Source organism: Camelus bactrianus, chromosome 21 (genome assembly GCF_048773025.1).
Source record: "Camelus bactrianus isolate YW-2024 breed Bactrian camel chromosome 21, ASM4877302v1, whole genome shotgun sequence".
Classification (NCBI taxonomy): domain Eukaryota; kingdom Metazoa; phylum Chordata; class Mammalia; order Artiodactyla; family Camelidae; genus Camelus; species Camelus bactrianus.
Window position 1 is genome coordinate 4,737,799 of NC_133559.1, and position 12,699 is coordinate 4,750,497.

The 12,699-nt window shown below is 44.8% G+C and overlaps 2 protein-coding genes across 8 annotated transcripts; both read left to right on the top strand.

Annotated features, from left to right (window-relative positions):
- The first annotated feature begins 582 nt into the window (after positions 1-582).
- Positions 583-6,927, top strand: C21H1orf54 (chromosome 21 C1orf54 homolog). 3 transcript variants are annotated; one of them, XM_045519209.2, is made up of 7 exons: positions 583-743; positions 1,003-1,122; positions 2,461-2,544; positions 2,997-3,055; positions 3,471-3,581; positions 6,064-6,165; positions 6,844-6,927. In XM_045519209.2, exons 1-6 carry the CDS (start codon positions 656-658, stop codon positions 6,160-6,162), a joined length of 561 nt encoding a protein of 186 aa, XP_045375165.1. In that variant the 5' UTR covers positions 583-655; the 3' UTR covers positions 6,163-6,165; positions 6,844-6,927. The 3 variants fall into 3 exon arrangements, with proteins under 3 accessions (XP_045375165.1, XP_010956802.2, XP_010956801.1); XM_010958500.3 differs by having other exon boundaries at positions 602-743; positions 1,003-1,233; positions 6,067-6,165; XM_010958499.3 differs by lacking the exon at positions 583-743 and having other exon boundaries at positions 1,079-1,233.
- Positions 6,928-7,072: 145 nt separating this feature from the next.
- CIART (circadian associated repressor of transcription) lies at positions 7,073-12,332 on the top strand. 5 transcript variants are annotated; one of them, XM_010958494.3, is made up of 6 exons: positions 7,073-8,440; positions 9,151-9,555; positions 9,724-9,799; positions 10,041-10,119; positions 10,300-10,411; positions 11,672-12,332. In XM_010958494.3, exons 2-6 carry the CDS (start codon positions 9,190-9,192, stop codon positions 12,194-12,196), a joined length of 1,158 nt encoding a protein of 385 aa, XP_010956796.1. In that variant the 5' UTR covers positions 7,073-8,440; positions 9,151-9,189; the 3' UTR covers positions 12,197-12,332. The 5 variants fall into 5 exon arrangements, with proteins under 5 accessions (XP_010956796.1, XP_074205469.1, XP_010956794.1 ...); XM_074349368.1 differs by having other exon boundaries at positions 9,384-9,555; XM_010958492.3 differs by lacking the exon at positions 7,073-8,440 and adding an exon at positions 8,451-8,593.
- Positions 12,333-12,699: the final 367 nt, after the last annotated feature.

Consider the following 12,699-nt stretch of genomic DNA (forward strand, 5'->3'; position numbering starts at 1 on the left):
AGAGGGAAAGACAGCTTATCTCTCCTTTGAGCTGTTACCACAGCATCTTCTGACTTAAGAACAGGCGCCAAACCTGTCTTGTTCATGCGTGGTTTCACCGAGACTTGCATATTGCCTGGCTCACAGTAGATGCTGAATAGATGTTTATTAGCTCCCTTTAAAAAACAAAACAAAATAAAACCCCTACATCCTTTTCTTATTCCCTTGCCTATGAACTTGGAATTGCCTATCAGACTAGGCCTAGAACACTATGCCTAGCACATATGTTACTAAATGTTTCTCAATTGAATTGAATGAATATGGGAAATATAAAAGCAAAGAGAAGGACATGAACACCACCCCTGAATGGTGGAATGAAGGGAACACACCAAGTGACCGAAAGTGGGAGAAGGGGCGTGGAATAAACAGCAGAGAAAGAGACTGCCTGCTTCCTCCCTTCTCCCAGCCTGTGTGCAGAGGTTGAGAAAGTGGTGAGGTAAGGTCAGTACTTAGCAGAGAGGAAGTAACTGGCCTTAACTGAGAGGGTTTGTTTTTTTTTTTTCTCAGAAGCAATGCAGCAGGTGCTTTGAGAGTCAGACAAGGATGTTGCTATTGCTCCTATATTTCACAGTCCAAGACAGGCAGAGGAGAGAGACTGTTCTCAGTCTAGAAAAAAATGCCTATCCCTTCCTTAGAATATTTTGTCTGTGAAGAAAGACATTGTGATGAAGCCTCAGAGAGAAGGGCAGTGTTGGATGGTGACAGTAAGTTAGGGACAGTGAGAGGAAGGGTGAGATTTTTGTGAGGACTGGGAGCAAGGAAGGAAAGGAGGGGAGAGGGGAAACTCCTTGGGAGCCTGGGGGTTTTGTTGTTGTTTGGTTGGTTGGTTTTTTGGTTTTGTTTGTTTGTTTGTTTGTTTTCCCTGGTAGTGGCAGGAGTCCTGAATGGATCTAGTCTAGGGCTAGGGGAGCTCAATGAACATGTTTCCATCAAAATTCACTTTTCCTCTCTTGATCTGCACAGCTCTGAGGACCAGACCGGTAGTAACTGATGGTCTAACCAGTCAACAAGTGGGCGGGGAATCCCTCCCAGAGAAGCGTGGCTGCAGCAACCTCCCTGCTTTGGAGGAGGGCGGGAGGCGGGGTAAGTCTGGTGGGAAACGCTGTTATTTCCTTTTTTACTTTCAAGGCAATAGTGCAGAATCCAGAATGGATGTCCTCTTTGTAGCCATCCTTGCTGTGCCACTCATCCTGGGTAAGTTCACATCCCACTCTGAGCTTTTGGGCCAGGTCTTCCACCATAAATGGGGTGGGAGAGAGGAAATGAGGAGAGGGTGAGAAGTGCAGTTCAATAAGGAGCGATGGCACTCTCTCATCGGTGTTAGATGGAGTGGGGCATGGGGAGGTTCAGACGGGACCTGGAAATCAGAGCCAGGAAAGGGGGAGGAAAGCAGAGTTTTGTCAAAGAAGAGACAGCTGACAGGGAGGGGCCCCAGCTATGGGAGGTCCTAACGAGAGTGAAGTCAGCTCACCATCACCACAGGGCTGAACAGGCTGAGAAGGACTAATGTGAGAGTGAAGAGAGGTAGACTCCTTGAAGGCAGGACAGTGAAACTAGTGAGGGACGGCAGGGTATCTTCTTTCTTAGCGAGCTGGAAAAAGCAAACCGTGTATTAGTAAAGATAGAGAAAGAGTGGCCTTTAGCCAGTGAGAATTGGCTGCCTTCAGGAACAGCGTCCCAAAAGTAGCCTGGCTCCTTCCCTCCTTTGTTCCCAGTCTGCCAGGTGCTCTTATTGTTTCCTCTTCCTCTAGATTCTTGTGTCATTGCTTGGGATTAAGAGAGGGCAATAAGTTTAGGGAAGTGTTTAATATCAGGCCAGAAGTTCTTGATCTAAGCACGTCAAAGCCACATATTTTTAGTTCTGGGAAGGAAGAAAAACTAATGCAGATAGATTACTTTGTCCAGCTGACTCATTTTAAGAAAGCGGATGCTAAATTGTTGGTTCAGAGATATTCCACTAGTTAGCAGTGAAACTGGAACTAAAACTAAAAGCCAAAGGCTGTGTGTGTGTGTGTGTGTGTGTGTGTGTGTGTGTGTGTGTGTGTGTGTTGTGAAAGACACTGTAAAGAGAAGATCTCTCACAAATACAATAGGTCTGGAGCATACAGAGGAGTGGATTTGGGGTCCTTAATATCTGGTCTCTCTCTGCTTTGTACCTTTTCTAGGTTTAGTTTGGTTATGATATGTGAAGGGACCCACTTTCTACTCTGGGAGTTGCCAGAGTGAAAGGGCACAGAGTAATAGGCCTCATCACAGACATGGAGTCCGGAAGCCTAGGAGGGCTTAGAGGTGCAGAGGCAGGGAGACAGGAGAGCAGAGGCAGAAAGGAAGGAAAGCGACAGAGCTGAGATCAACTGCAGGTATTCTTCAGTTGCTAAGACGTTCCAGATGCCCCTTGACCTCTAGTCCTTGTTCCCCTAGGACAAGAATATGACGATGAAGAAGGACTGGAAGAAGATGACTATTACCAGGTGGTCTATTATTACACAGTCACTCCCAACTATGGTGAGTATGTAGAAGGTTCTGACCCTCTGCAGGGTGGAGAGAGGTTTGGGAAATGCTTAGTTCTGAGACTCTGCCTTTCCCTTTGCAATGGAGCAACTGGGTCAGAGAGAAATCTGGCTGTGAGCAAAGGCTATCAAGGCTCATGATGTTATTTTTCAAGCTAGTGATTTCCAATCCTTTAGAAACTGGTTGAAACAATTTGAAAATTTTCAAATCTGTAAATGATTTTAGATACCAGATTGAAAATATAAATGCATACACATTCACAAACATTTTTTCTTTTTCATTCACAAACATTTTTAACATTAAAGTTCATTAGAATTATATGATACCAGTAAATTTTACACCTTGAGCAAATTGAAGTATTCTGAACATTTTTTTCCTCTTTTCGTTTCTAGATCTAGTGCTACCTTTCTGTTTTGTTACTACTGATTTTTTTTTCTCCTCCCTAGATGATTTTGGTGCAAATTTCACTGTTGATTACTCTATGTTTGAGTCGGAGGACATGCTGGTGAGTGACCACTAAAAATTGATCAGAATAAGTAACAGTTAAAAAGAAACTGGGCAATGTTGAAATCTAAATAATTAACAGGAATGAAAATTAGTTAGGTTAGAAATTAGTTAGAAATGAAACCAGGAAGTGAGCCCGAAACAGATTTGTTAACTATAGTGGGGGATGAAGCCAGAATGGAGTAGATTTCCTAAGGCACTGAAAGGGAGGGGCAGTCCTTAATTCAAGGGAATTGATGAGTGGATGGGTACATAATTCATGCAAACATAAAGTAGGCGGGATCCCCGAGTCTAAGTCGGGGTAAAGGGTTGGGAGGGAGAAGAAGTCATGAAAGAGAGAAAAACTCTAAATAAAGAATTTTTGTGGATGTTGGATGGAGGCAATGATAACCGTTTCCTAATCCTACTGAGGGCAGAACAGGTTGGATAAGGAGATAATGGAAGCAGCAGAGACTACCATTAGTCATGAAACAGACCGTGCAGACCATCAGAAGCCTGTAACAGTGAAACATGTGACAGTGGAATCAGTGAGTAGATTGGGGATGGGGGGGAGGGGGAGGAGACATCTTATACCCTGGGGAGATCCCAGGGCTGGTGACGTGGAGCAGAGGGAGGCTTTGGTGGATGGAGGAAACAGATCACTAGGACTACAAGGCAGGTATTCATCTCAGCCTGACCATCAGTTCTTTCACTGAGATTTAACACTAACCCTGTATACAGAACACTGGGAAGATGTGGTGCAGTTAAATTTCAGTTGACTAGTAGTTAATGTGTATGAAACCTATGCCCAAAGCGGCTAAAGATGCTGCTGCTGCTGCTGAAAAAGAAATCTATGATGTTGTTATTGCCCTCCAAGTATTTATAAAACTCAAGTTTACACTTAGGAAACATTTAGAGCAAAATGAAAAGGTTTGTAACAATGTTAAATCACGTATAAATTTGACAGCATATGACAGACAAGTGCTTTAGGCAGTGGAAGGAGAGAGATTAGTACAGGCTGGAGTTGTCTGGAAGACCTTTAGGAGATGATTGTGCTTGAGATACACTTTGAAGACTAGTGTTAGCTAGTTAGTTAGTTAGCTTTTGATTGGCAGTAAGTTATGAAAGGATGAAAGCAATTAGGAGGAAGAATAGTTATTCCAAGAGTGAAAGAGCTGCCTAGACGAGGGGGATAGAACAAGCAGGGTATATTTAGTGCATGGGGCACGACTGAAGGACAGGGTATGTGGGAAGGAACAGTGGGAAAGTAAAAAGAAATAAAATTTACAAGGCTCCTAATATTTGCTTGGTAATCTCACATATGGGAAGGTAGGGCCAAACTGTAGAGTCATGAAGTGTCAGGCTGAGGTTCAGACTTATAAGCAATAGGGAGCCTAGTAAGTTCTTCAGTGTGATAAACACACAATGAAAATGGTATTTTTGAAAAAGTTTGGTTGAATGAAGGATGCAATGGAATGGAGAGGGAGTTTCATGCGATTTGCATCATTCCCAAAGCAATCCTTTAAAGGCCTGAACTAGGAAAGTGGCATTTTTGAATGGATAAGTTTGAATAAGAAATATTTTGAAGAAAATGCCTTGCTCCAGGGATAATTTCATATGAGCAATAAATGAGGAGAGAGTTAAAATAACTTACAGGTTTTAAACATGGATGTCTGGGGAAATAGTTGACCAAAATGGGAACTGTGGGAGATCAGAGTGGTATAAGAGTGAAGTTATAAATTTGGTATTGTCCAACCTGAATTTATGGTGACAGCCCTATGAGGGTGTCCTAAAGATAACTGAACTCTGTCACCACTATAGTTATAAGTCCAGAGTCACAGTTACAAAAGTAGATGAGCCCATTAGAGCCAGTACAGAAGACCAAAAGGCCAGTGGTTGTGCCTGTGGTTAGTAAAAGGAAAAAGAGGGATCAGCCAAGGAAACTGGAATGAACTAATTGAAGAGGTAGGCAGATAGCCAAATTGCTATCACAGAGTCTAGAAGAGAAAGTTTAATATAATCAATCAAAATCTAGCAAGAGGCCAAGGAGAAGGAAGTCATTGATGACCACAAAGAAAGCAGTTTTAATTGAGTGGTTGTAGCAAAAGCTAAATTTTGTGGAGTCAAAGGGGGAGTACGTTGTGAGGAAGTGGAGGGACAGTATAGAGCACTCATTTGAGAAATCTGGTAATGCAAAAAGAGAAGCACCAGTTAGAAAGGGCAACAGGACCAAAGTGCAGCCTGTATATAGTAAAACACAGATGGGAGGAATCAGTAGGACCAGAAAGCTGATGATTGACAAGGACAGATAAATATTTTCCAGTATAGAGTAGGCTCCCTTTTGATTGTAAACTCTGTGAGGACAGGACCAATGTCTTAGTCATATTTATATTTCCCCCCTCAATGACACCTAGCACAGTGACTAGCATAGTGTCATGTACTTAGATTAAAAAGAAAAAAAATGTCATTGAATTGAGTCGGGCCTCCCTGGTATGATCATAACTAGCTGGAGAGTGTCATATTAAGTGAAGTATACCAGAAAGAGAAAGAAAAATACCATATGATATCACTTACATGTGGAATCTTTTAAAATGACACAAATGAACTTATTTACAAAACAGAAAGAGACTCACAGACAAAGAAAACAAACTTATGATTACCAGAGGGGAAAGGAGGAGGTGGAGGGATAAATTGGGATTTAGGGATTTGCAGATACTACTATATATAAAATAGATCAACAATAAGGTTCTACTGTATAGCATGGGGGACTATTCAATATCTTGTAATAACCTATTTTAAAAAAAAAAAAAGGAACAGGCTGAAAGGCACAGAGGAAAGGATTCCTTACAGTAATGGGGAGGAGGGCTGGATCTTTCTCTAAGCTCAGAGGAAAAGAAGGCAGAGGTTGGTGTAAATAGATGACTGTCCTTAAAAACAGAAAGAAAAAAGAGATAGCTATCCTTCCAGAGCGGGAGGTGGGTAGTAGGAAGGATGACACTGGCCTACTGTGGGGGGTTGTCTGTATTTTAGCAGAGTCCAGATCTGAACGATGCTGTATCCAGTCTGCAGAATCCTGTTCCCCTCCTCCTGTCCTGGGCCCTCGTTCAAGGGGGGATGTATTTCATGTAGAAGGTGAGAGCACAGCAGCCACTGGTCTTGGGGGAGTCTGTGAGCAATTTTACCAGTATCTCTGGCTAGTGTTTTCAGCCTGGTCAATTCAGCCTGAAGGAAGAGCAATCACATTTAGAAAAGTCTTATCTAATTTTAAGGAGGTTTAAGAGATCTCAAGGCAAAGGCTTTTGTAATAAGAGTCATTACTTTTTCTGAACTGGGAGGATTTCAGGGCTTCCTAGAGCAGAAGCAAATGGAATGGAGAAGAAAGTTCTTCAGCTTTCTAGTCTGCTACAAGGAATCAAAGCTGGTCCCAGCCTGGCCCCGTTTAAAGATTGGCAGGTGCCAGAGGGCAAAATAGGAGGGGGCCTACCATCTGGGGAGTCAAGAGGCGAAGTTCAAAGGCAGAAGGGGTGGTGGTTCTCTAATGTAGGGGAGAGGTGGTGCGGGAAAGGAGAAGGGAAGAGAAACCTTTATTACAGGGAAGGAATTTAAGTTGGTATTCTAAATAACTGGCGGGCATGAAGAGGTTTAGTGGAAGGAAGGAGTGCAGAGGGGAGGGGACATATCTTTTAGTAGATGTCATGGGGAAATCTAACTCAAAATATGAAATCTGGGGAGTTTCTACAGAGGTGGGAGAGCTGGAGGGGCTTCCTGAGTCCCATTATTCTGTTTTTTTCCTCCTCTTTCTTTATTTAGGAGAGGGAAGGCTGCTACGACTCGGATGGGGATTTGGGAAGAGGAAATTGGAAGATAAAATAAATACATGAAATAATCCGGTTATTCTCTCCTCCTTTGCGAGAGTCTGTTCTGAAGCCACAACACTGAAGAGAGCACTAGCATATGGCTGTGGGAAGGGTAGGCTAGAAAGGGATTTAGGTGACAATAGAACTAGAGGGAATTATTAGGATTTGGAAAAAAGCCTGAAATTTTGGGAAGAATGAAGAAAAGTACCCACAAACAACAGGTTTATTCACAGCTTATAATTCTAATTCTATTGTTTCACTTTATCATATATGGTTTTGGGATAGTGTGTTTGCAGAAAGAGAGTTGAAGTTTATGTAGAACCCTTTTTCCTTTTTATAAAATAAGCACATTGTTAAACATATGTAAAATATCGAAAAGTACTTAAAATAGATTTTTAAAATTCACACCCTCCTCCGCTTACCTCCCCCCTTCCACCTCCCACCCCTAACTCTGTACCTTTCTCTGTAATTAGGGCATACAGGGACAAACTACCCCCCCCCCAATTCCTTGACACCCTAATCAGAACTAGGCTGCCCCCTTGCGGTCTCTTTGATATTATAGCTTCAGTTAGCCCACAAGTCCCTGAGCCCTAACCCCTTCTCTTCACTGTGCTCTCAGTACTGCGAGGGGCAGTGAATAGTAAACTCTGGACTTGCCACCCTCCCTCCTTCAAATCTTCTCCAGAGGACAAATGAAAAAACTGAAACTGAACAAAGGCATAATCTAGGAGATCACGGACTTTCCCCTTTCCGTTTCTTGTTCTAAGAAACACAGAATTCAGGGCGCAGGGCCCGAGGAGCCCAGATAAAAGTCAGGAACAACCGAGTTGGGCTTTGACCTCTGGAGCTGTGGCGGGCTGGCATCTGAGCTGGTAACGTGCGTGGAGGGTTATGTAAGGAAAGGACTCGAGGAGCCGCCCCAGCGGGAGCCGGAGAGAGGACGCGGTGTTCTCGGCAGCAGTCCCCACCCTCCTCACCCAGCAGGGCAGGAGGCACCCAGCTTGCAGGAGGAGGAGGAGGGGAGGGTGAAACAGAGACCAGGGAGTCACGAGGGGTGAGCCGCCGAGACGGGGAGAGGATATACAGTGGCACACATCCATTCTCTCACACACGTTGCTGACGCAACTCGCTGATGGTTTCCACGTGCTGCACTCGTGAGATGAGGCTCTAAAAGAGGGGGCAGAGGGGTCGGCTCCAAGGAAGAGCCAGGAGTCCCACGTCTCGAGGCTCACTCCTCAAGTCGCACAACCAGTCTGCACACGCCAGTTGCACCGCTCCAGGCGCGCCACCACCCTATTTAAGGCCACAGGCTCCGCCCTTTCCCTCCCCTCCCTTCTTTTCCACTCTTTTTCCGTCCTCCTCGTTTTCTCACCACGGGGTCCTCCTCGCTAGCCGCATGTAGGGGCGGAGCACGAAATGCTTACCTTCCAACCAATCGTCACCTGACTGCCTCTCTATTGGCCGAGCCCCTGTATGCTGTAGCAAATGGAATGTGAACTTCAGTGACGGGAGTCACGTGCCACCGGCTAGACAACCAATGAGGATGCGAGGTCTGTGTACGCAGGGGGAAGGCACGTGCGGAGCTGCACGTGTCTGGGAGGGGGAAGGGGCAGGACCCAGTGGGAGAGAGGCGGAGGTGGGTAGCCGAGACCGAGAGTCTGAGAAGGATCTGGAGACAGCCTGGGCTAAGCCGACCGACACAGGTGAGGAGACTCAGAACAGGGAGCGATTCGTGCAGGGGGATCAGACCCGAAGGGAGTGGGCTTAGGGACCTAACGCAGATCTGAGTATTGCGAGGGATCGCATCACGTGACAGGCGCGACCGGAGGTGGTCCGGCGCAGGGATCCTGATCAGAAAGATTGGGAAGTGGCGAGAGGTCTGTGTGAGGAGCGGTCCTAGGTGGGTTCGGGTGCCGCAGCTTTTCGGCTCGCCGGCAGCTTGACCTCAGGTAGAGAGGCTCGCTGCGGGGACAGGATGGGAACAGAGCAGACGAACTGGGGGAAGGTGTCAAATCAGGTAATTTACTCTGAGGGAAGAAAGAACAGTCTGTGTCAGGCTCACAGCTGCTCTGCGGAGGCCAGAGAGGCAGTCCAGATTCTTAACGGAGGGGAAGAGGTGGGAAGATGACTTTTTCTATTGTCCCCGAGACAGGTAATATTGGGGAGGGAGAGAAGAGATATTATTATCGCGTATAGTACACCCCAGTCCGTTTCCTAATCCTCAGGTTCTGGTTTCAAACGCCCTCGCTTTGCTCTTCAGTTGCAGGTCCCCATCTTTGGGTACTACGGGAGCTGCCCTATGGATTCTCCATCTAGCGTTTCTTCCTATTCTTCCTACTCTCTTTCTTCCTCTTTTTCCACCTCCCCAGTGAACAATGACTTTGGCTTTCCCTCCGATAGTGAGGGGGAAGACAAGTGGGCCCATGGCCCCAAGCTTGACACTGTTGGGCAGAGGGGAGGTTCTCGGCCCAGCCCCGGTCCTATCCGCTGCAGGCAACGACCCAAGGTTTCCAGTAACGGACGAACAGCATCTCGCTCGGAACAGCGGGTCTTGGTTTCTTCTATGTCAGGATCTGGGGTCAAAAGATCAAGAGACGGTGAACTGGAAATCTGTCTAAACATCCAGGGGTGTACCACAGAAGGAGACCTGCTCTTTGCTCAGAAGGTAAGAGAAAACTGGAGAAAGGAGACACGACCAGAGTGATTTAGTACCCAGGTGGTTCGTAAGGACCCTGTGAGGATAGTATTGGCTCCCACATTTGGAGATGGAAGAATCAGTACTGGTGTGAACAATTCTTGGTCTTCTCATGCCTTTTGTCCTGTTTCTCTGCAGTGTAAAGAGCTCCAAGGATTCATACGCCCTCTCACAGCCTTACTGAATGGGCTGAAGATGGGTCGATTTGAGAGAGGTAATTATCTGGTTAGTTGCATTCATTTGAGCTAGGTTTAGCTCCCTCTTTCTCTCTCTCTTTTAAAATATGTTTTAAATGTGCATTTTTCTTAAGTCTTTGGGATATGGATGATTCCTTTTTTCTTCTGTGACTTAAATTCTTTAGGTGCATGAATTTTAACCCCCTTCTGACCTTACTTTACCTAACTAAATTCTTACATCTCAATCCTTGTTCTCTCTTTCTCTCACCCTGACCCCAGGATTGAGCAGTTTCCAGCAGAGCGTGGCAATGGACAGGATTCAGCGTATTGTAGGTGTTTTGCAGAAGCCACAGATGGGGTAAGTCCCCCTTGGTTCTTTCCTCAGTGCTTCATAAAAAAAAGGAGATATCTTTGACACAACGTTGTAAAATGACTATTACTCAATAAAAAAAATTTTTTTAAAAAAAGGAGATGTCTCCAATCTTGTCCTGTTGCTGTTTTCACATCTAATGGCTTTTTTTAAATGTGTTTCTCGTAGAGAGCGTTATCTAGGAACTCTGCTACAGGTAGAAGGGATGTTAAAGACTTGGTTTCCTCATATAGCTGCCCACAAGTCATCGCTGGATAGTAGTAGGCACCAGCTGACCCAGGTAAGAACTTATAAACCTGAGGAAGAGGTGGGAAATAGCCAAAGAAATGAAGTGTACCTGCAGAAATGGGCTCCCTCTTCCATTTTCTTTGGGGTCTTTTCATCTTTTCAACAAGTTTCATTTCAGGAAAGGGAATGCCTGAACTTCCTTCATTGTCTTGGTTTCTAGATGTTCTTTGGTTCTGTTTTGTTTGGATCATCATGCAGAACACCACAAAGTCTAACCCTATCCCTCCTGTTGCAGCTTATCCACTTTCTGCATGGATTCAGGGGGCTTTTCACCTGGCCAGTTGAATCATGCAGGAAGAGTCCTCAGTTTTCCCTGCAAATCTTTTCTCCCCTGCTTCCCCTAAAACCATTTTCCTCTCTCTCTTTTTACACCTGCACAAGTATTCTTGGGTCCCTGTGGAAGCTTGGGTTTTGAGGACTGGTCATAAGATGTATATCACTGGGAGGTCTAAGAGGTGTATCACCCATGGGGCACCCATAGGGAGAGTGCTGGAAAGATTCTTAGACCTGGTGTGGAATGATCTATTTTCTGTGCCTTCAAGTAATAGAGTATTTAGGGGGCACTTAAATGATAGAGAGGAGAAAGTCTTCTGTAGACAATGGACAGTCCTTCTTGTTTTCAATCAGCCACAGTTATTACTGCTCTGGGAATAATTGATTTAAAAATAAGCAGGAGGATCTTGCCTGCATATTAATTTATACTTCTTAAGGAATTCAGCCTATGAAATTAGAATTTAAAATACAGAAATTAGGAAGTGATTATTCCAACTAAAAATAGACTTTTTAGTGGGGGAGGGTATAGCTCAGTGGTAGAGCGCGTGCTTAGCATGCAAGAGATCCTGGGTTCAATCCCCAGTACCTCCATTAAAATAAATAGATAAATAAACCTAATTACCTCCTCCCCTGAAAGAAAAATTTTTAAGTAGACTTTCTCGAAAGAAGTTCTAAAATGAATTAGTTTATAAATAAGAATGTATGGGACTGTTTGTTTTACTTTGTATGTTTTTGGATATCCAGTGCCTATATAGTGTGTGGTACATAGTAAGCCCTCAAGAATTTGTTTAAAAAATGAAAGTACATTTTGGTTACCAAAACTTTTACTTAATCATGGCTTGGCAGGAAATTATCTGTTGCATAAAAGAAAGTATGTCAGCATTGCAGAGTTCCCAAGGAAAGCAGTTTTAAGCAACCAAGTGGAGTTGATCTGAAAGCTTTCTTACATAATTTTTTTCTCTTTTCTCCCCATCCATAGCATTCTCCAAACCACCACGGTTACCCAATTGCGTCTTCTTCTACACCTTTCATGGAAAAGATGGACCAGACACAGCTAGGGAAGCTAGTATCGAAACCAAAGCAGCCTTGGCACCTCACTGAATGGCCAACTATGAATCTCACTTGGATCCACACCACTCCAATTTGCAATCCCCCTCTCAGTTCTCCAGGTACCATCTCCTTTAGCCATGGTCCTGTAGGCACTGGAACCAGCATTGGTGTCATCCTTTTCCTCCAGCATGGAGAACAGCCCTTCACCCAGTCAGCTCCAGTCACTCCAGTTCCATCTGCTGCAGCATCTCCTGTCATCCCTGGTGAACCTAAGAAACTATCTGGAGAGGGGCCTTGTTGCCACAATTTGCCAGTGACTCTGCCATCAGACTGGAGCTGTACCCCACCCCCTCCTGGCCTACCCACCATAACTGGAGCGATGACCATGGGACACCTGGAGCAGATGGGAAGCCAGTCACCAGCTGCTCCTGATGTCTACCCTCTCAACCCCTAATCCAGGACTTGACATCGTAGTTTCTAATTTGTGTAAATAGATGTCTTCCTGCATTTTTTTTTTTTTTTACTTTTAATGTGTGTATCTGTGTTGAGGGAAGAGAAATCCTTTCTGATTAAAGAAATTTTATACTAAACAGTTTGCTGATTGGGGGAAATTTAAACCTTCTGCCTCCAATAACAATATTTATCCTCTGAGCTGAACAGAAAAATGAGGATGGGAATGTTTGTGAACATGCGCTCACCAGATTAGAAGTCTGGATGGGACAATATACGTCCTGTGGGAGAGGAAATGGGACTCTCTGTTGCTATCTTTTCTAGGGAAGATCCTTGAGGCAGTTATAGGGCTCAGAGTTGGGTTTGTTCTTTCATTCAGGCTCAGAGACTAGTACCTTTCCCTTTGTGTCTCTCACTCTTGCAATCTTCCAGTTGGCCCAGACTAGCAGGTTCTACTGCTCTGGGGTAGCCCTTTGCTTCGTTGCGAGCTGTTGGCGCTTGTGGATA

What these genes read in the sequence shown, in the direction of transcription:
- CIART (XM_010958494.3), top strand. Translation starts at nt 9,190, where the DNA reads ATGGATTCTCCATCTAGCGTTTCTTCCTATTCTTCCTACTCTCTTTCT. An exon ending in GATGGGTCGATTTGAGAGAG is followed by an intron (nt 9,800 to 10,040) that starts GTAATTATCTGG and finishes CCCTGACCCCAG; the next exon opens with GATTGAGCAGTTTCCAGCAG. An exon ending in TTGCAGAAGCCACAGATGGG is followed by an intron (nt 10,120 to 10,299) that starts GTAAGTCCCCCT and finishes TGTTTCTCGTAG; the next exon opens with AGAGCGTTATCTAGGAACTC.
- C21H1orf54 (XM_010958500.3), top strand. Translation starts at nt 656, where the DNA reads ATGCCTATCCCTTCCTTAGAATATTTTGTCTGTGAAGAAAGACATTGT. An exon ending in CACAGTCACTCCCAACTATG is followed by an intron (nt 2,545 to 2,996) that starts GTGAGTATGTAG and finishes TCTCCTCCCTAG; the next exon opens with ATGATTTTGGTGCAAATTTC. An exon ending in TTGAGTCGGAGGACATGCTG is followed by an intron (nt 3,056 to 3,470) that starts GTGAGTGACCAC and finishes TACTGAGGGCAG; the next exon opens with AACAGGTTGGATAAGGAGAT.